The 22,714-nt window shown below is 37.9% G+C and overlaps 1 protein-coding gene across 6 annotated transcripts; it reads left to right on the top strand.

Moving 5' to 3' along the window:
• The first annotated feature begins 684 nt into the window (after nt 1-684).
• On the top strand, nt 685-21,782 carry LOC309709561 (calsenilin-like). 6 transcript variants are annotated; one of them, XM_082538254.1, is made up of 11 exons: nt 686-1,751; nt 1,927-2,074; nt 3,598-3,696; nt 7,592-7,790; nt 15,465-15,589; nt 19,615-19,684; nt 19,946-20,016; nt 20,100-20,207; nt 20,282-20,386; nt 21,112-21,174; nt 21,268-21,782. In XM_082538254.1, exons 3-11 carry the CDS (start codon nt 3,691-3,693, stop codon nt 21,313-21,315), a joined length of 795 nt encoding a protein of 264 aa, XP_082394380.1. In that variant the 5' UTR covers nt 686-1,751; nt 1,927-2,074; nt 3,598-3,690; the 3' UTR covers nt 21,316-21,782. The 6 variants fall into 6 exon arrangements, with proteins under 6 accessions (XP_082394383.1, XP_082394380.1, XP_082394378.1 ...); XM_082538252.1 differs by having other exon boundaries at nt 686-1,747; XM_082538253.1 differs by having other exon boundaries at nt 686-940; nt 1,646-2,074.
• The last annotated feature ends 932 nt before the right edge of the window (nt 21,783-22,714 follow it).

The following is a 22,714-nucleotide window of genomic DNA, read 5'->3' on the forward strand; positions in this document are numbered from 1 at the left end:
TAACTGCAACTTGAATCTGTACTGAAGCTCAGTATTTGACACAGAGTTCATGTTCACTGCTGTAATAGCTAATAATGATTAATATAATAACTATAATATTGGCCATATTATATTTACATTACCAAAGTGATATGACTTTAGTCTCATGAACAACATCAGCTAATTCTTATTTACTAACTAATCTTAAATGACTGTTCAGTACAGAAATGAAGCCCAAAAATCATGTTTTACTGTCCTGTGGTCTCAGCCTCAGATACTTATCAAATCACACAAAGCTCTTGTAGAAACAAACAAACAAATGAACAAAATATGTTCTCCCTCATTTCTGTCAAACCAAGTTGTATGACACGTTTCCAGCGGTTAGTATCATGGTTGCTAGGCAACCTGGGAAGGGCGACGGAGACTAGACCGTCCCATACAGACAAACTTGCCGTTTATTTTGCAAATCGAGCTCAACACTGCCCCTAGCGTCCGTTGTGTTTTGGAATTTGCATGTGTTTTCAAGTTTGCAAGTGTTTTGGATTTTGCAAGTGTTTTGGAATTTGTACGTGTTTTGGAATTTGCATGTGTTTTTTAGTTTGCAAGTGTTTTGGAGTTTGTACGTGTTTTGGAATTTGCATGTGTTTTTTAGTTTGCATGTGTTTTGGATTTTGCAAGTGTTTTGGAATTTGTACGTGTTTTGGAATTTGCATGTGTTTTTTAGTTTGCAAGTGTTTTGGAATTTGTACGTGTTTTGGAATTTGCATGTGTTTTTTAGTTTGCAAGTGTTTTGGAGTTTGTACGTGTTTTGCAGTTTGTACGTGTTTTGGAATTTGCATGTGTTTTTTAGTTTGCAAGTGTTTTGGAGTTTGCATGTGTTCTTTAGTTTGCAAGTGTTTTGGAGTTTGCATGTGTTTTGGAATTTGCATGTGTTTTGGAGTTTGCAAGTGTTTTGGAGTTTGTACGTGCTTTGTCTCTAGGGGCCACCGTATAGAACTTCTTCATTCACCCCACTCAAATTTTTTGACCCACGAGTCTTCCAGGAACCGTAACGTTGAGGCATTTCAACATCTTAATTAACTCAACAACCCTTAACCCCTCCCCTGTGTTAATTATGTGCCGGCATCCCCGAGCAGCTTGAAAGATGTTGTCATGGACATTTTTTTTATTAGTGACTCCTGAAGGTTAATTACACTCAGTGCCATCATTTTATTATTTTTTCCACCAAAGCCTCATCATGAATGTGGAATAGAGCAGATAAAAGTTTCATATCATACTGGCTTTCTTCTCTTTCCAGCCATTGAACATCATAACTAATGCAGCACATGCAGCATATGCGACCTGGGTTTTTCTTTGCAGGGTTTACTTCACTGGACGTATCACTACTTGTGCATGTAAAACGTGAAACAGCAGCCACAGAATCACTGCGTTCAAAACGATTTATGAGATAGTTTTCCCACTGTGCGTTGATAAACTGTGTTTCTTTGACGCATGGTGTATACTTACTTTTTTATTGTTTTTGGATACCATGAGAACAATCTCCGACTTCTAAAAACATTAATTCTCTGTATAAAAATGTTATGGTGCTGCCAGACGCCTTGTCTTTTAGCCTTGTCTTTCTGTCTCTCTCCACTCTCACTGTCTCTCCCCCTTTCCTTACCTGCAGAGTGATGAACTGTGTGGATGCAGGCTGGGATGTTTTCCTGTAAGACAAAAGGCCCTTCCCTCACCCGCCTGCCCACTCGCCACTAAATGCTAGTGGTTTCCAGTTTGTAATATTACTGACCAGCTCTATCTTCAATTGCAACAACAAAGACATGTGTCATTAAAATCAACATACCTTCCAGTTCTGAATGAACAGTTATTTGTAAAGCTAACCGGCTAATCTGTCATTGTCTTCCCTTTTTTGCTCTTGCTCTCTCCGCCTTTCCCTTCCTTTATCTCCAGGGTGTAGGGAATACCAGAATTCTACCCAGAACTCATGGACATCACCAACTGCCGTGTTTCTGGCCTTGTCACCTTCTGCCAGGCCACTTTCAGTCGCTGCTTCTTTGCGGGTCTTGCTGCCCTCAGTTTTGTCTTCAGTAACTAAAAGGTAGGTTAAACCATGTTGAGATCAGGTGGTTGCCACCTGATCATTGCCTTGAGAAACTCTTGGGTTGCTTTGGGTCGCTGTTGCAACATTTGGTTGAATCTGAGCCGCTTATAGCAGAGTACACTTCAGACTTCATCCTGTTACTTCTATCAGCAATTGTGTCATCAATAAACACTAGTGACCGAGTTCCACTGGTAGCCATATGTGTCCAATGAAGCCCAGTGAACAATGGGCTGGGAGGTCAGTTCCTTGATCATTAACATGCAAATTGTCATGACCACTGATCAACAATCACTAATCAAAGCTCATTGATTCAGTGGGCTAGTTCCCGTCATTGTGCAAATGTAAGGCATTTCTTGATAGTAGACCTTGACAATGATATATTTCCACGCATAGTTAAATCACATAATAATTGTTCAGTTTAAAATTTAAGGTGGTGCGCATAAGGCAATCCCCAAAAACAACAGCAGATGTGTGCGTGCGTGTGTGTGTGTGTGTGTGTGTGCGTGCGTGCATGTGTGTGTGTATGTGTGTGTGTGTGTGTGTTCATCAGTCTGACTTTCAGAGAATTTCAGATGAAGTACTTTAACAGATGCGGTATCAGAGTATATTTTAGGAAGCTTCCTGTACTTGTATTCATTTACCTTTCAAGTTCATACCATGCCATAGATAGAAACTCGTGCAGGGAACGGAGCTATCATTTTACATTTCAATGTCAAAATTAAGGAATGTTTTACCATAATGTGTTTTCAGCTAGAAACCTGCACACTGAGCATTAATGTCTGCAGCCTTTTTTTCTATGACCTGACATCATTTGACAAGAAGAAATGTAATCAATGAGCACTCAAATATCATAATATTTCTATTTACAGGTCTAGAATGATCAAAATGATCCCTCCAAGTAACTAAAATTATAATTATTCAATGTCAGATGTAGATGCTCTTTTCTACATAGTGCATTATGATTCCTTTCATCCTCTGAAACTGAATGTGAAATATTTTTCCTCATACAGCAGACATTTCCCCCAAAACCAAACTCTAATTACAAGTGAGAAATCCTTAGAAGCCCTTATAGATGAATGTCTGTATATAATAATCTTTTCATTATGATATCTGAGCAGGAGCTTACAGACAACACAGCAATATTTTTTTAATTTCCTCAGAGAGGCACGCAGACTGGGCCGGGACTCGCACGCCAGTGCTGCAGGTTATAATGTGTCTGGTACTTCTAATAACATTTGTCACAATGTAAACAGCTCATCCACACCTCCCTGCCTCTGCAGCTCTATAAATTGTTCACTTGTTGAGACGAGCACTGGCACTTTTCAGTATCTGCTGAAGATCACGACTCTTCCCTTAGATCAATGACTCTGTCATTTTTCTTCAGAGGTGTTGTCCTGCGACGCTGGATGTGATGATCACAACTGTATAGTGTTCATGTTCGGCTCAGCTTGTGAGCGCAGGACTCTGAGCAGCTCTGCTCCTCCTCCTCTAAATAGCTGATGTCTCTCTGTGTCTGCAAGCGGCTGCAGCTCGCCCGGGGTCTCATCTGAGGAGCGCAGACGAAGGTTGCAGCGATTTTTTTTCCTCAAAACAGCAAGTGAAATCCAGACGCAATGCAGGTAGGATGAGCATTTATCACTTTGACTGTTACTTTCTGTCATTGCTGAATACGATTTACCCAGAATACAGACGATTAATCACAATAACGCTCCTGCAGTGTCTTACCTGCCCTAGCGCACATGCTCTGACCTTCTGGTTATTTATCAGCGCTAAAAAGTCTCACAACTGAACATTTGAAAGAAAGAGGACTGGACCATATGATTTTGTGATATTTTAACGATACAGAGATCCATCAATGCTCCTTTTACAGTACTCCAAAATCAATATTCCAACTTATGGAGTAACTAATACCTTGGTATTATCTGAAAACCACACATGAAGTATTAAAGGTGAAATAAGCCCTTTGAAACTGTAACCGACCATAACTTATAACACATCTGCATTATAAGACTATGCAGATGTAAATTTTTTCTTCAGTTATAGATGTTTTATGTTTCCTCAAACATGTTGCAGCTGATTATATGTTATTTTTTTGCTCCTTATTGTTTATTTATTAATCATTTTTATATCTAGAGATTTGGAGTACTCTGGTGGAGCAAAACCCGAAGTAGTTCACCTAGAATTGTAAATTTACTAGAAAAGAGTACCTTTCATTATTTAAGTACATTCTAAATGAGATTTGTTTCCTTCCACCAACTGGCTATTTAAAACTTAGAAGCTTACTATCCTGCCCTCAAGGAGAATGCTAACAGGAATACTCCTTTGTTGTTCATGACTGAGCTCAAACACAGGGCAAAAACATATGCATGCAGCAGAACTGCAAGGCAGTCTTGAAGATACCAAAAACACGACACAACACTATGTGTGAGCTCATGCCTGCATGCAGGTGTGTGTGCATGCAAAAAGGTAACATATGTGACGCTCAGTGGGGGTCGGGTGCCCAGAGAGTTCACGACGAGGTAGATCGCACGGAGCATCTCTCTTTTAATAATGCAGCTCCCCGCATGTGAAGACCCAAAATAACCTCCTTTTGGATCTGCTAGAGCAGCATGTGAGTTCTTTACACATCATTTTGTCTAATTTTGTTTTATTTACCCTTTAAAGGTAAATAAATGTATAAATTCCAATGACATGTATTTGATTGTTGAATTTATTTTGATTCGGGTGAAGTAAAATCAGATTTCAGGTCAGAGGAGACCGTTTTCGACGCGCCTGAAGGCTATACGCTGCATTTATGTATGAGACTGCTAAATGTGTAGTCATGCATTTTTAAATGTGAGCGTGTGACTGGCACAGATGCATACAACATGCCTGTGTGTATGTAGGCTATGTGTGTATTCTACTATCACTCCTTATATTCTTAGTCATCCTTCACCTCACCACGGCTGTCCACTCTGATCTTTTATTGATGAAGTTTTAAGCAGTGTGAATTATTGAGCAACAGCATTGATGCTAAGATGATTTAGCATCCTTCCATATTCAAATAGGGGACAGAGGAACTCCCCAGACAGTTGTTTCCTACAACACTCTTAATACTTTCATCTAAATATCCTCTAAACAATAAGATCTAATGGCTGCATTATTCATGCAGTGTGCAGAGAGTTAAAAGGAAAGGAGAAGAAACTTCTAAACATCACGTGGTACAGTAGCACTGATAGGTTGGGAGATTGTGCCCAAAGACCTCATTCAGAATAAAAAGCAACAAAAGAGACAAAGCCAAAAAAAAGCACTACTCTTATATTGTTTCACAGTACATCATTTGTGCTGCTTAAAATCAGAGATGTGAATTACATTGCTGATACAGAAACACTGAATATGTGAGTCGTGATGATATAATGTGGTGGTAACATGAGAGCTTTTGTGCTATTGTTCCCAGAAGCGCTCCTGTCACCGGAGACCTTTTTCATTTCTTTCAGAAAGCACATTTCTAAATCCATCATGTGAAAAAAAGTTAAGGTCACTTCTAAAAACATAGAAATTGTCTGCAGTTTGCTGGCCTGAAGCATTCAGGTGTGTTAATGTCAGTGCATCAGCTATGACCTTGGAGAAGCAACTGTCACTGCTCATCAATCTGGGAAGACTTATGGGGCCATTAACACAGAATTCCAACTTTATACAGTGAAAAAGATTATTCACAAGTGAAAAACATTCAAGATGACAGGTCAGACTGTGCAATGCTCAAAGAAACTGCAAAAAAGAATCAAATCTGGACATGACGCCCAGATTCTACAGGACTTAGCATGTGAAAAGTTCATGAGAGTGCAGATAACAGAGTTATTATAATGTTATAATTTCTATATAATTGTTCTTTTTTTATTTCTTTTTGACTTTTTGTTTTCAGTTCAGTTCAGTTTTTATTGGTTTCTGTGTTACATTTTAATTATTATTGTATGGCGGGCACATGTCAGAGGTCAGATTTAGGAAAAATCAGTGCAGGTATTAGAATAAAAACACTTTTAAAGACATCTCAATAACCAAAATCTCAATAACCACGTCCATTAAAGCCTCATCAGGCAAGTTATAATAACATTTTGGTCAAATTAGCAGGTACTAAAAGTGAGGGCATTTCCACTCTATTTTTATTTTAGTTGGTTTTCCAAGTTCACAAAATAGTTTTTTTTTTTCAAAGTCTAGTTTTTATTTTAGTTAACCAAAAGTTTTTTTTTTCACATTTAGTTTTAGTTTTGCTTACTATATTAACCTTGACAGTTTGGAAAAGACTGAACAAGTCTTGCTTGTTTGAGAGGGTTCCCAGGAGAAGTTGAAAACAAATCCCCAGACTTCTGAAACAAGTGGCGATGTTTGGCCATAATGCACATCAGCACAAACACCTCGTACCAGCTATAAGCACGATGGTGGAGGGATGATGATTCAGGCTTGCTTTGCACCCACAAGAATTTCGGCGCCTTGCAGACATTGAGTGGACCATTAACTCCTTTGTATACCAAAGCATTGTAGAGTCAAATGAGGTAATCTGTCTGATAGCTAAAGCTTGGCCGAAAATGGGTCACACAACAGGACAGATAAATAAAGAAATACTTTTTAATAGTCTTTTTAATTGATGACTAAAATGACTAAATGATCATCAATTACAAATTAAATCAATGTCTAAATGTTGCTTTGACTCATTTCACAATATAAATATGGATGCAGCTTGTGATTTCTACACCATTATTCTATTAAACATCCACATCAGTTCTACTCCTCGTTAACACTGTTCACTCTCTGCAGCGCAGTTCTTTGCTTATGTGTGCCAAAGTCTGTTCAGCCACGTGCCAGTCCCAGCTTGTTATTTCTCTAGGTTACAGCTTCTATATTAACCATTGTAGACAACATCCTAGACATCGAGACAATACACTCCAAAAGAGAAGAGCTCTGAGTATATTGGTGAGGTTTTTTAGGCTCTGGTGAAGTGGATAAAATCATTAAACCTGCTTTAAGCAACACATTAACATTCATTTGTGTCCACTTGATAAATGTGGGTCAGATATTGATTTTTGTTTAAAATCTTTGGTGTTCATCTCCACGGGGAAAATCTGGTTTGTTAGCTGGTAAATGTTCAGCTATTTCTCACTGGCTAATTGCTGACTGTGTTTGTATGGATTTAGTCATTTTCAGCTGTTAATGGCATTGAAGAGAACTAAATCAGCCTTACTGAGCTAAACCATGCAACATCAAAAAAAAAAAAAAGATCTGCAGAACTGTAATTTTATTAACAATGAGAAATACCTTCTCTAAAATCTAATTTGTGACTAAAATACCAAAATATTAAAGAATTAATTCAGTGTAAAGAGACACGCCACAGTTAGCAGTGACTCTGTTTTACAGCCTGAAATAATTACACCTGGTATATTTACATCCACTTACAGAGAGGGGCTTTTGTTTTATTCCCCTGATTTAAAGCGTGGCTAGTTCTTTAAAATCAGGTGTGTCTGCTTCTCTTTTCTCTCTCAGAGGACAGTTTCTTTCTGTCTTCAGGCAGATGAGAAGGCGGTCGATGGCGGTCTGCTGCCGGATGCCAATGGGAAAGAGCCAAACCCGGGCGGTCAGACGGAGGGCTCAAAGTGGCAGAGACCACGGCTCTCGCGTAAATCTCTGATGAAGTGCTGCCTTGTGAAGTGGATAATTGCCAGCACCACACAGCAGGGCCCAGGTAGAAGCACAAAGAAGGCTGCAGCACCACGCTAATACCCTCAGTGGAAATTGTTGATTGTCTGTGACAGCAGGGTGGAGGAAGAGAAACGCAGGATTAATATAGGAAGAGTGCATGTCCGCTGTCATGTATTACACAATACATTGATTTTAAACATATTCATATGTGCAGTATAGATTTACCTTATAAGTATTACATTCTTTATTATGTAAACCTTTTTTCAGCTAAAAACCAGTCAATGAGTGCATTGTGGAGGCTTTCACTCTTGAGTTTTTATATTTTTACCCTCCTTTGTCATTCGTTCTCTCTCAAACACACACAGACAGACTGTTGCCATTCTTTGTCTGACTCCCTGAGAAGTGAAAAGTGGCACGTTTTTAAAAATGAATGCCACAGAGTCTTCCAGCATCTGCCCTCTTTTCTTGGTTTATGTAAATTATTGACATATACCTTCAGTGCAGACATTTTTTTTCCCAATCCATCCGAACAATTTCACATTCTGTCTTGATTTTCTTTCCATTTCTCACATTTCACTTGTTTTAGCGGAAGAAATATAGAATGAGGTTAATGGAAATTGTCCTCTGCGGTTTCTAGAAACGACCCGCTCCTGTCATCCAGACTCATTTTCTGCTGACTTGTCTCTCTGCCAGCAGACAGATGGCAATATGTCTTGGACAGGAAGACAAGAGGGCAAATACTTTTTGGCAAACACAATATTTTGCACTTATAAGAGTACCATTATTGTGTAAATATTGTTTTTATCTATAATAATGCATTCCATCTCATGTTTAACACCAGAAAGGGAATGTGTGTGCTAATCTTAACTCATCCAGTATATTTCTGGTAGCACTATTTTGCACCTAAAGCAGAGAACAGCAAAAATTAGAATTAGATTATTTTTAGCTTTTTGAACGGTTATACAGAGAAATTTAAAGGTTTGTTAAAGCTCCTCCACAATCTCTGCACTTTATTACAACACTATCACCATCTACTGGCGTGTGGAGATTACAGCACCTGAATTTCACACACACCACTCTCTGTCTACAGTAGCTGATGGGCTGCACTGACATTCATACTGTGCGGTTGTACAGTGAATGGAAGAGTCTATGAAAGAGGAGATTCATCTGCATCAAATGAAATGCATTAAAATGAACTAAAAAACAGATGCGATGTAGGTCTGTACTACACAGCCAATTCACCACCCAGGGAATCTTTCTGTAATCTGGACTCACTTACCTTAAGACTGACGATCAGGATAAGCAGTAACAGGACACTGGTTATCAGCCTATTCCAGGGTTTTCCCTGCATGCTTACATGAAAGGAGTGTCCCTGGCAGCATCCAATGAATCACAGTTAAGGATAAGTGAACTGGCAGCAGTGTGGTTGATTTCACAAAAGATAATAGAACTGAGCACCGGGAAAATATGAAGCGGTTGAAAACATTATACAGACTGAAAGCAATACAGCTACTGCTGACAAAGCAGCATGTGTGAGAGGAAAAGCAGTGTGCACACTTCAACAACACTTTTAGTATAAAGTGTGTCCACTTTAAACATTTTCCTGTAAGACTGGAACAGAGCTGCTATATTAATGAAACTGAGCCTATTTGAAGACCGGAAAGAAAGCTGGAAAAAATGCAAACTGTGAGTTAACAGACTTATCGATATCATTCTGTCATTAAGTATTTCATTAAATTAATGTTTAATTAATGTTTGCATTATCTATAATTTGTCTGTTTGTCATATTGTGTAAAGTTAGGACCCAAACACGGGAGGCAAGCTGACTTACAAAAGGGGAGACACTTTCTTTAGGTTGATGATAAAACAAATAGTGAAACATCAACAGAAGGAAAAAAACAAAAACAAAATCTAAATGGATACAAGGAAAGAGGACAAGTACAGAGGATAGCAGACCTCTTAACAAAGGACACAGGGAAGACTGGACTGTTTTTGCACATATTAAAGGGCTGATTAGACAAAAGTTGGAATGAGACATCAGTGCAGACATTCAGGAAGTAAAACCCACCTCACGAAGCTAACTATAGGAATAAAACAGGGAATGTACTGAAAACAATGAAACACAAATTAGCTTACTCAAGGGAAAACACAGAAGGCGAGACAGACAAAGGAACAACTAGGAAAGCCTTTGGGAACTAAACACATTAGAAAGAAACTCACAATAGAAACTGAAGGTATATAAAAACCAGTAATTACTATATATGATAATCAACTCTAAACAGGACTCAAAATCTCAACAGTAATTAAAGACTTAACTCTTTAAAGCCTAAACGATGAAATAACAGCCAGAAAAAATGTCAAAATAAATCAAAAATGATACACTTAAGGGTTCAATGTGTTAGGATAACATTGGAAATGAAAAGAAAACTCAAAATAAGAATTCAAAAAAACTCCAAAGCAACTAAAAACCTGGAGATTGTGACTTTGTTTGTCTTGTTGTTGTTGTTGTGCTATAGTGGGAGCACTTCAAATGCAACACTGACTTGGAAGGTCTTCCACTTTGATGATGCTCAGGGTAAAATCTATATGAAATCATAACTTGTCACATTTAGACAAGGCTCAGTTTAGTGGCTCCATGGTATAAAGCTTTACACACCTGCCCCAACATGTGAAAGATCCTCAGTTCAATTCTGGGAGGAAATACAAACGACAGCCAAGCTAGTGTACGCCTAGTAGTGGTGTAAATCCCTGATAAATGGGAGGATTGTGTCAGGAAGCGGATCTGTGCCAAATCAAACACGTAGATCCACTTGCAGAATAAGGGAGTAGCTGAAAGTTCCTTTAGAAAAGACTCTACAGCAAGCTCACTGTTCCTGCTCTTGGCCAGCTTGTACATCACACCCATCCAGAGGGGACAAATCTGTTAGTCTAAAATAAAAAATGCCCTCAATTATATCTTGGAAATCATTACTTTATAATACAGATATTCTGTATCTGTATAGAGTTTTCTTTCCTTGTTGCTGTATTTGATGTTAATAAAGAAAATGAAAACACAAGATCTGAAGAAACTCTTAAAATACAGTTAAAATAGTTCACGTTGTTGCTGTTGCTGGCCCTGTTTCTGCTTAATAACTAAATTGGGCAACTAGCAAATTTCATTATAACTCGATAAATAGTGAACGCATTTATTCTTTTTCCAAATCATAGCATCTCTAAAAGGATGAGGTAAGGACATCTTAAAATACCCTACTATGGAAATACAGAACTAACAATGATAGCTTTATAGTTCATGTTTTCTTTGGTGATTCATAGCAGCGGTCTCCAACCTTTTTTGCACCACAGACCGGTTTATGTCCCACAATATTTTCACAGACTGGCCTTTAAGGTGTCATGGATAAATACAACAAAATAAAACCAGTACCGGTACCAGAAAAAGAAGATTCATTCATAACACGCTAGAAAAGACCCAGGGAAACCGAGTTAACGCTAAAAACGATTTTAAAAAAATTAACGTTAACAACCGATTAAAACCCTGAAAACCATCAATTTCACACCCAAGCCCCAACTCTCACGGCCCAGTACCAAACGACTCACGGACCGGTACCGGCCCATGGCCCGGGGGTTGGGAACCGCTGATTCATAGAAGTGACCTCTCAAGTTTCAAAAGCAACACAACTGTAACCTGAATGGAAAGCCCAAATGTACCATTTGAATGCGTAGATATTAAGACCTGTGCCTTAAACCAGACCTCCATGCCTGCATCAAGGAAAAATGTCCTAGCTAGCTAATTTAATTGTTTGACAAGAAGTTTTGATTGATGGCTTAGACTCCAGGCTGTAATGTAGCTTTCAGTGTAGTCATTAAAGCCTGATGATGGGACTGATGGCTGCACTGTCGGCATCTCTGCGAGCTTAAGCCACCTCACTCTTGTCTGTATTTAATAGAAGAACAGGAATACATCAGCACTTAAGGTGCATTAAACAATGTAATGATGCATTATTTTTATGGAAGGTTCCCTCATGAGCTCATGCATCTTGCATGTTTTATATAATGGCTGAGTCCATCTCACAAAAAAGACAGGTTGCAAAAAATCCACATAAAAGAAATAACAAGTTCCTGCATTTTGTTAGCTGGGCAGTACATCTGCTCTACGTTACAGTTTACAGTGCTGACTAAAAGCCCAAGTTGAGCTCACAATGTAGTAAATTTCATTGTTAAATGACAGGAAACTACAATCACTGAGATTTTACAGGATTAAACGGTCATTTTACATCTGTACTCTACAATAACAGTTTCTTACTGTGAAAAACAGTAACAGTAACTATAACAGTGCTATAATGTATAAAATATACACTTTTTAGTATACTGCAGAGTATTTTAAAGTACTATTTTTTTGTCAATGTCCAGAAATTTGTATCTTCTCAAATGTCAGGGTGTCACAACCATGAGACTTTTATTATGAAATAAAAAATAATAACAGCAAGGATCACACAGACCCCAATTGGCAATCAGAATTAAAGTTTTAATGAGCTGTTGTGCTAAACATAGATATTATTTTTGATGATAATAATGTAAACAAAAAAAGATGCAAAACCTAGCTAATAGTTTAAGCAGGCAACCATATGCTTCAAAGCTAAATGCAACAGCGCAGGTTTGACTCTGACCTGAGGCCCTTTGATGGGCATGTTTACCCACTTTCCTAGTTACTCTTCACTGCAAAAAGCCAAAAAATTATGGAAAAAATACAGGTCATGCTGGTGACCAATATAGGAATCATCATGTGTGAACTCAATTTGGAATCAGAGTTTGAACTCATAAAAGTTTGCCTTCATAGACCATCTTCTTGAGCTGCTACAATAATAGAAATGACTGCTGTTAATATTTTCTACATCAGCATTTGCAGTATATGGCTGTATTTACAAAAAGTGGTGTATTGCTGTACAAAATATATTGTATTTTTACAGCAATTTGTTTCAGTGTAGACACATATTATGAAGTAGGTCTAAATTTACTAAAATAAATGAATACAATGTATTTGATTATGCCATATATAATGTCCTAATCAAATAAACAGAAGCCTTTTTTTCAGAAAATGAGCTGATAGACACCTTTTTACAAAAAACCCATACATTTTCATAATGCACAACGACATCAGGTCTCAGTCTAAATTACATCCTCCAAATGTACATTTGAGGAGCTCGGCAGCTCTACTATTGATATTTCTTGTATTTTTGGCAGGGAACTATCCCCGTTCATTAGGTCCATTTAAACTCTCTAACTTACATAAACCCTCCCTGACCATCGAAATGCATATCTGGCATACATCCTCTGCCTGCTCACAGACCAATATTGTTCCTCTGCACAATTGATTTGCTTTCCACCCCTCTTTCCTACTTACATTGAGTCCATTATGTTGTGCAGACTCATCAGTTGTGAACTATCCCAATGATCTTTACAATAGAGCATAATCATAAAAAACTCAAAAAGTATATATAAATACTGTTACATACATTATTTATAAAATATATATATCTGTGTTGTCAGTTTAGCTTTGCAGGATAGCAATAGTTCATTTCAGCTTTTGTTTTGTTTTTTGCAATGTCATAAAAGACAGTTTTTACAATCACAGTGGTCTAACTGCTTTTGAGATCAGAGTGAATTCATCTGTATTATTGAGTGCGTGCATCGCTGAGCAGTCCTGTAGACACAGGCAGCACCACACAGGACACAATAGTTTTCTTTATGAGTGCTGTTAATATCCCAAACATCAGAAGATGTGAATCAATGCTTGGTATATCATTTTGCATCTTTATCATGACCGGGCATATTTAGACATTGCAGATTGCCAATCAGAAACTATTAGCAGAAGAATCCCTTCAGTAACAGTGATCCACCCATCCGCCCAAAACCTCAAACACACAGCTCAAGACAGTGTAAGTGGAGGTGGAGCCCTGAGTTGATGGGACAGTTGGAAAGATCCAGCAGGATGCGAAACGCTGCTGAGCCGCAGCAGAACTGAATCATCTGCAACTGGGGATAACTTTGGATAATTTGGGGGAACTCAGATTCAGTGAATTTTTTATCTACCTGCAGGAGCAAAAATGGACTTTGAACCCGTTTCTTTAATGAAGAAGGCTCTGCAGTCACTTTTATTTCTTTCCCCCATTCACTGGCCATTTGCATATGAAAACTAACAACTAGCGGAGCTTGCACCATAGCAAGTGTTATATGTCAGTTGTTATTTTAAAGGGTTTTTTTTTAAAGGGCTTTTGCAGAAGCTATATCTAATGAATTGCAACGATGGCTTTGGAGGGCATGGAAATAATTGCTATCATTGTTGTTATTGGACTATGTATTGTTGTCCTCAAACAGTTTGGGATTTGCGACCCTTTGTCACTGGAAGGTAAGACAGAGAAAGAGAGAAATTAAACATTGATCTTTGTAGGATAGCCTTTAATATCTCACAGGGTTTTCTTTATATACGTAATAGAAATGGAAAAGTTAACAATAGTCATGCACATGCAGTAAGTTGAATTTTCCTGTACTGACAGTTAATTAATCCCCTTGTAACTCTTTTCATGACAAAACTTATTGTGTTTATTGGGACAAATTCATGGACTTTTGAACAAAACTCGAAGTCCATCCATGAAAAAAGAGTAACTTTGAAAGACACCATGAGGCCTCTTCATGAACAAATTCTTACAGTGTTGTTTTTACAGCGACCCTGAACCTACCTTTTAATTTTCTGTATCGGTAAAAATTTTGGTCTATCTAAATATTTTTTAACAGTCATATCAATTTCTCCTTCCCTGTTTCTCAACCTCTTCAACTTGCTATATCTGTGGCATTCTCATGAAGATGGTGAGTACCTACAATGGTATTCCTCTGCACATTATTACATGTGACTGTAATTGCATTCCAGCTGTTCTTGGAAATTCTTGGTTTTTGGTAATCGCAGTATGTACATTTTTTGGTCCTTAAGGCTGACGAAGCAAGCTTTTTTTCTCACAGTTGGCATTTAAGCTTGTCAAACACAGGTGTAACTGCATTAAATGCCAGTGGCTGTCTAAAAATGTGCAACTCCTTTTGCTTTTGCAACCCTAAAAATGTGCTTTAAATCACCCTTGTCTAATATCTTTTCATTTAAGCGTCAGGATGCCAACAGCGACCTTGAAAATGCCCCAAAAAAAAGCATGGCAGCATGTACTTTCTGCCTGGTTATTCTTCATAAACAAAATTATGAAGAAGAAAAAGCTTTTTCTATCAAGATTATTTCTGTTACGCCTTTAGCAAAAAATATTCCTTCATGCAATGTTCATAAAAATGTAGCACTGCACCAAATAGCTCAACTAGAACTGGAAGAGCTCGCTGTGTTACTTTAGCATAATACTTCAATGCTACAAGTTTCTCTCTTTCTCTCAAAACAACTCCCACGTCTTTCTTTCTGTTTCATCTTCTTATTTTTTTACTTGTACGATGTTGAACATTCTTCTTACGCCGTTGCTTCCACCCATTTATTTGTCGTCCCTCTCCCTCTTAAACCTCTCCATGTTTGTGCTGTTTCTGTGAAGATGGTGAGCATTTTGAGTTATAGGATGTAAATGTAAATGTTTTGCCTCTATGATTTCCTTTTTCTGTCTTTCTAGTCTTACTGCTGTTTCTTCCCCCTTTCCTTCCACCCTCTCGTTTCCTCTTTTTGTCTCTTTTCGTGTGACAGACAGCAGTGACAGTGACCTTGAACTCTCCATGGTGCGTCACCAACCTGAGGGTCTCGAACAGCTCCAAGCCCAGACGCAGTTCACCAGGAAGGAGCTGCAGTCGCTTTACAGAGGCTTTAAGAATGTAAGAAAACACTCAGCATACTTAGAAGCAATTCATTAGTTTTACTCTTTATTATTTGGCAGTATTTTAGCACAAAGGAGCATCTTTCCCTAACCACGTGTTTTGCTATTATCCTTTATGTATTTGTGACATTGCGAGTTGCAGTTTGATTGATTAATTATAGAGTAATTACTTAATTATAAAATATAAGCACACTTCATTACACATAAACTCAATGTACTTTGTATAAAAAGAAGCATCAGTGACACCATTTAACTTAATTTCCTGTGGAGCACTCTCTAACCATTCCTTCTATTAAAATGAATATAAATGCTACAAAAAAATATTCAATACAATGAAAAGTACAAGAAAAGTTCATGTAAACATATATAGACAACCAGGTTTTTATGTCTAAACTGTGTGTAATTATTAATCATCAAATGTCAACAACATGGACTTCCAGAAAGTTTTGAATCCTGGCTTCAAGGATTGGACCACAAGAGCACTCGAAACTGGCACAAAAATGACCGTTACAATATAAACCGGCATCTTTTAAACAGAGATATGACAATCACTAATAAACCAAATAAAACCATAAAACTTCACAGACTGACTGAATACTGAATCTATTTTTAACACGTTATGGGACTACTGCGTCATTTTAAGAAGTTGTGATTTAAGAAGTTCTCCTGTGTTGCTCAGGCCACTTTTCAGGTAGCCTACTGTAAACATATGATTGGAATTATAGTGTTTTATGTGCGCATTTGGTACTTTAAAAATCCCAGGCTTACAGGAAATTACTTTTATATTCTATCTAGGGCTGCCACAAACGATTATTTTGATAGTCGACTAGTCACCGATTATTTTTGCGATTAGTCGACTAATCAGATCATCATCCATTGGACGTAAAACTACAGCTTATTGCACCAGCAGCATCTGCTCTTATATAACTATCATTAGCTTACAGCTTTAAGTGTTTAAGGTCTGTGCTAACTAAAAATAAAGACAAGATGATAGTTTATTAAATTTTAATGAAATTTGCAGATTGTTTCGGTGAAGTTTAATAAACTCCTTGCTATCTAAAATATAACAGGACACTGGAGTATATTCTGGAGCATCTCACACTTCTGATAATCAGTTGTCTGCTTGACATTTATTCAGCTGTGTAAGAACTATAACTTTAATCTCAGACAAACTGATTTACTCAGGAACAAATAAAATACTAAAAAAAAAAGCCAAACAATAACATTTTAAGTTATCTAAGTGACTCATATATATTTAACCTGAGTAGCGAAAGACGGCGGTGGGTTTGAAAACGATTTGCGGGGAGTCCGGTGTTCTCACGGCGCTAGTGACCTAGCCCCCGGCTCGCTAACGAGCTAGTGGGTAACAGATGTCTCCGAAAACGTCGGAGCGCTTTTGAAAATATGTGGTGTCCTGATAAACTGAGCAGATATTTGAGGTTTACACAGCTACATTCTCGCCTGAAAATATGTTAAACGTTTATTTTGTGACCCAGAAAGAATAATAAGAGTAACATTAAAACTAACTAGCTGCCGCCATTGTTGGAAACTGCGCTGGCCGCGCTATGAATTCTGGGACACAGCTGCTTCTTCTTCTTCTTCTTCTTCGGGGTTTAGCGGTAGCTGACATCCTTGTACATGCAATGCTGCCATCTTCTGTTTCAGTCCGTTATTGCACTCTTAAATCCTGCCACTTATTCCTGCGTCTTTTGTGATATTACAAAGCTTCAAACGACGCGTCGACTATTAAATCAGTCGTCGACGATTTCGATAGTCGACGTAATCGTGACTAGTCGACAAATCGTGGCAGCCCTAATTCTATCTATTTGTTGCATCTTATTGGGTTGTCTAAGCAGAGAAGCTCAGACCTCCCTCGCCCAGGCTCTTCACGGGGGAAACCCAGCCCAGTAACATAATCTCTCCAGTGATTCCTGGGTGTGCGTAGGGTTTCCTCTCTGCAGGACAGCTATAAAGCAACTCACCTATGAGGAATGCAGAGGAAGCATCCTAGTCAGATACTACCATTTTTCCCCTTTTTTCAAACAAAAAAATGTGTAATCATGTAAAATAGTTTCTCTCCAAATGTACAATTGAACAAGAAGATTATTGAAAATGAGTGTGTGTGTGTGTGTGTGTGTGTGTGTGTAAACAATAAGTGTGCATGCGTGTGTGTAAACAATAAGTGTGCATGCAAGTGCCTAAGGGCAGAAATCTTTATTTTGATGGCAAATTTCTTTCTTTTTATGAGCCGCTGCATGTATTGCTCAAATCGTATTGGTCAACCACGGCATGCACGCATAAACTTGGGAGTGACTTAACACATATTTTTACCCACTGCAGGACGGGGTAATAGATATCGACAGTAAGTGGTTGTAATAGGAAGCAAAGCTCCATTAAAGAGGGGAAGGAGAAGACCACAAGCTGATGTAAACAAAGAAGCTTTAAACTTAGAAAAAAAAGCCTGAAAATGTTTTAAGAGTCTTCAGAGGCATTAATGATACATAAAGAGTTGCGCAGAGAAATGTCCAGCATAAACAAATCTTTAATGATGATATCAAGAAGATGATTTTAACTAACCAAGCAGATTTGTTTTCACAGCAGACGTTCTGACTTGTCATAGCAGGATAAGTACAGTAGTATTAAGTACAAGAGTATTAGTTGATACCCGGTGCTGTATTCCACTTTGCTTTGGAATTCCAGGTAACACTAAACGAGCAGAGCAATCACCAAAGTTAATCGTTCGATCTGAGTTTTTTAGTTGTTTTTGCAGCTTTATTACATTTCGCACTAAAACCGGTTTCCACACTTTTTTTGCCAAATGAAATCAAAGTTTTTGCTTCATTCCTGTGTAGTTTATTGCACTCTCTTTTCCCAGCACAAGCAAGGTATTTTCCACACATGTATCAGTGTTACTACAATTGTTGCGTTGTTTTATGACAAATCAATTCTTTGAGTAAACGATGATCTTATAAGGTCTCAAATAAGATTTCCTTAAGTTTTTTCCTTAAGACAATGCAACAGGGGACACAAAGCCGATGAGGAATGACATCATCATCTTAGAGAAGCAAGGGCCATGTTGTCTGTGAAGGTTTTTCTGTTATCCAGGTCATCATAGTCTAAGGAGCTTGGAAAAAAAGCGTCTGGACTTCTTTAAGTTGCTTAAAGACGTTTCACCAAGAAACTTCTTCAGTTCTAGAAGTGAAGAAGTTTCTTCAGTTCTTTCCAAGCTCCTTAGACCAAGGACCGTTGTTTTGAAGGAAGGTAGGTTCAGGGCTGAAGCAATCAGCATCATGGGCTCATCCGGTTAGAATAAGAAAAAGCAGCCATCTAATTCAGAATTATTCTCAGGGTTCTCCTGTTATTCTCAAATAAATAAGGCAAAGAAGGAAGGAAACAAAGACACACATGGACTGCCACAGCTGAAAGAAAACAGGGAAACAGATTTAAGTTACTCATTCCCTTAAACAATACATAAAAATAAAACCCAAATAGAACCTCACCTCAGCTGCCGCCCCGTGTGGAAGTGAAGAAAGAGTGAGCCAAAAGTGAATGCAGTCCTTATATAATGTGTGACATATAATGTGTGACAGGTGATTGCAATCGAGGACAAGCACCACACCCAATCAAAGGTGAGAGAACTAAACAAGGTGCATCTGGTGAAGTGAGTGGGTGTGCTGGGATGTGCCAAAGGGTGGGTCTCTACAACAACCGTGTTGCTGCCCATCAATCTGTGAAGGCTTGTATCACTAATTACAGTCAATTTGAAGTCGATTATTCAGCTGTAAGAACTATTTTCTATAAGTGGGAAGTATTCAAGACAAGTCCCAATCTTTCCAGGATTGGATGTCCCAGCAATTTCCTGATTCACTTTTAGTGTCTCACCTTTAATGTTGTTAATATTCTGTACTTCTTAACTGGTATACACTAAGTCCATATGTGTTAATGACTCCTAACTGTTCATTAGCAGAGTTAAACACTCTTTTCTTTCACTGACTTGTTTTTCTATTGTTTACCTTTCAATAGGAGTGTCCCAGTGGGCTAGTGGATGAAGAAACATTCAAGAGCATTTACTCACAGTTCTTCCCTCAAGGAGGTACATTATGCAACTTGATAATAAAAATTATAATAAGCATGATACTTGATACTGGATATTTTAAAGGTGCAGTTTATATTTGCTAGATGCTGTTTCTTTGTAAAGTTGCCATAGCAACATTAAGTAATTAAGTAAATTTTTCTCACTCCCTCTAGATTAATTTTTTTAAAAAGACCACAGTTGATTACAGTTAATATTCCGTGCTAAACATGCATTGCAATTAACAATGGTCATTTCTTGCTTTTCATTATTTTCTCTCAGATGCAACTACATATGCACATTTCTTGTTTAATGCTTTTGACATGGACAGAAATGGCTCCATCCGGTTTGAGGTGAGTACAGCAGGGGCTGCAATTTTAAAGGTTTTCATTTATAAAAAGCTTAAAAGAAATTAAACAATGGATTGCATTTACAGGACTTTGTTCTAGGTCTGTCTGTGTTACTTCGAGGCTCAGTTACGGAGAAACTTCGCTGGGCATTTAATCTATATGACATCAACAAGGATGGCTACATTACAAAAGAGGTACAATGATAAAAAATAAATAAATAAAATCCAAATCTGTTGCACTTTTATGATGTCTGTCTTTTTTCCTGCAGGAAATGATGGCTATCATGACCTCCATTTATGACATGATGGGCAGGTATACTTTACCCAGCGTACGAGACGATTCCCCAGGTGAACATGTGGAGAAGTTCTTCCAGGTACTTAATCCAGAAACCCCCACACTCCCACCGCCACTGCTCACAGGAGGATGGGGGATCCATGCTCTCATGTTGTTTACTTCAGTCAATTTTCACCCTAGAGAAGAAATCAGGCCTCATCTCCCATTCAGAGATGCTGTTCTGCATACCTTGGTTGTAATAAGTAGTTATTTCAGTTGCTGTTTCCTTGTATCTAACCACTCTCTTCTGACCTCTGAAAGCAACAAGTCCTTTTTTCCCAGAGAACTGCTGCTCACTGGATAGTTTCACTTTTTTCAACCATTATCTGTAAACCCTAAAAATCAGTGTGTGGGCAAAATCCCAGTTTGATCAGCCGTTTTTAAAATTTGGCACCGACAAAGTTGCCATGCTCAAAGTCACTTAATTATATTGAGTTTGTGACATTTAACTGGCTGATCAGATCCTTGTGTTAGTGTGCAGTTTAACAGAGGACCTAATAAAGTATGCGGTGAATGTACATTAGTACATCCAGATATTGTATTGAAGCACTGAGTGCTCGAGTAGAAAAGTACTATAAGAACCAGTCCATTTACCAATTACTACCCAGTGCCACATTTTATTTGTTACTGTGACAGGCTACAGGGGTGTACACTTTTTTTCAGTTACTCATTCATGAAAGAAATGAATGATAAATAAACTGAAAGAAAGAAAGAACCTGTTATTTTACCTCATGTTATCCACTTTGTTTCTTTAATATGGATCAGAAAATGGACCGTAACAGAGATGGAGTGGTGACAATAGATGAATTCATAGAAACCTGCCAAAAGGTAAATCCTTATGTAAATCTAAAGATTTTGCCACATGATGATTGGCCAAATTTATACACTATATTACTTGTATAACTATTGTTTCCATAACAGGATGAAAATATAATGGCTTCTATGCAGCTGTTTGAGAACGTCATCTAGTTTCTGCAGAGAAAGGTGGACCAATAATGCTGTATAGAGCTTCCCACTACAAACGTCTGTCCCTGAACAATTTCATTTATCCTAAAAAGGAAAAACTGGGTGTTTTGACACTTTCTACTGCTAACTGATGGACACTATTGAGTTTCCAGTCAAGCTGTTTCATGCAGAGAAATGTACAGGATTCACCAAAATCACCTGAGAAAACAATGTTTCTTTGCATGATATTTCAACTTTCATTTCTGCACATGAAACAACGTGCTGTGATTACCAGATGAGCATGAGTGTTCGCCTGACATTAGAGAGCATGTACTGCAAACCACCTCAAACACAAATGATTCATTTTATTGTATTTTTTTGCCACAAACGTGCAAATGAGAATTCTCTGTTACTATATTCAACTGTGCAGAAATGAAACCCAGACATTGTTGTGCTTACCAGAATCCAGTTGAAATAAATATTTGCTCTCACATACTGATACTCCTGCTGAATCCCTTCTTTTTATAAAAAAAAAATGCAACAGGCAAAGGAAATTCCACATGTGCATTTTATCAGTTTCCATATGTTTAACAGTCCTTATAGAAAATAGAGTATAGAGTAAGTGATTGTATCAAATTTGTTGCACTGAATCTGGCATTTTGTAATAGTAAAGCTCTTAAAATGCTATAAAACAAGTCATTCACAGTCTTAAGTCACTGTATAAGGTCAGACAAACAATACTGCAGTTGTGCAAGATGAAGCCTCGGGGGGCTTCTTTAAATTCCTGATCCAAACCAGTGCTTCATGGTCATGGTCCCAAGAGGGATTATTCCTGATCTTTTAGCCTTTGGCAGACAGTCATCTCTCATGCTCTACATCCTCAGAGTTCTCTTTATCCTCTCCATTACTGGTTTGTTCTTTGTTCCATGCAAAAATAGTTTTATTCTCTAAGTCTGACAATGAAATTTCATTTTCGAGTTCTGACATTAAATTATAATCTTAAAAAAATAATACTAAAAAAGAAAAATGCATACACAATCAGTCACTGGCTCGACTGCCCCCTTATTCTGCAGGCCATGCTTCCATCCAAAGGGCCGGTGTTCTGAGAAACCATCCTACTCTGACAAAATGTCCTACCCGTATTATAATTTGACGGTGACTTGCGACTAAACCTAACCATAACCATAACCTTAAGAAATATTCCGGATGGGTGAGAGAAAAAGAAGTTAATTTAGCATTGGTGTTGTGCGCATGCGCCATGTCTGTGCACAAACATTGGCTGAACATTAGAATCGCCATGAAAGACGATTGGAGTTACTGAAAAAAGTATTTTGCACAGTTCTTATATTACTTAATGAATTCTGACTTTTTAAATTTTACTTTTTTGGGGCAGAAGTCTGAATTTAATTTAGATTTCTTATTC

The sequence above is a fragment of the Aulonocara stuartgranti genome (genome assembly GCF_965226115.1).
Source record: "Aulonocara stuartgranti genome assembly, chromosome: 7".
NCBI lineage: Eukaryota > Metazoa > Chordata > Actinopteri > Cichliformes > Cichlidae > Aulonocara > Aulonocara stuartgranti.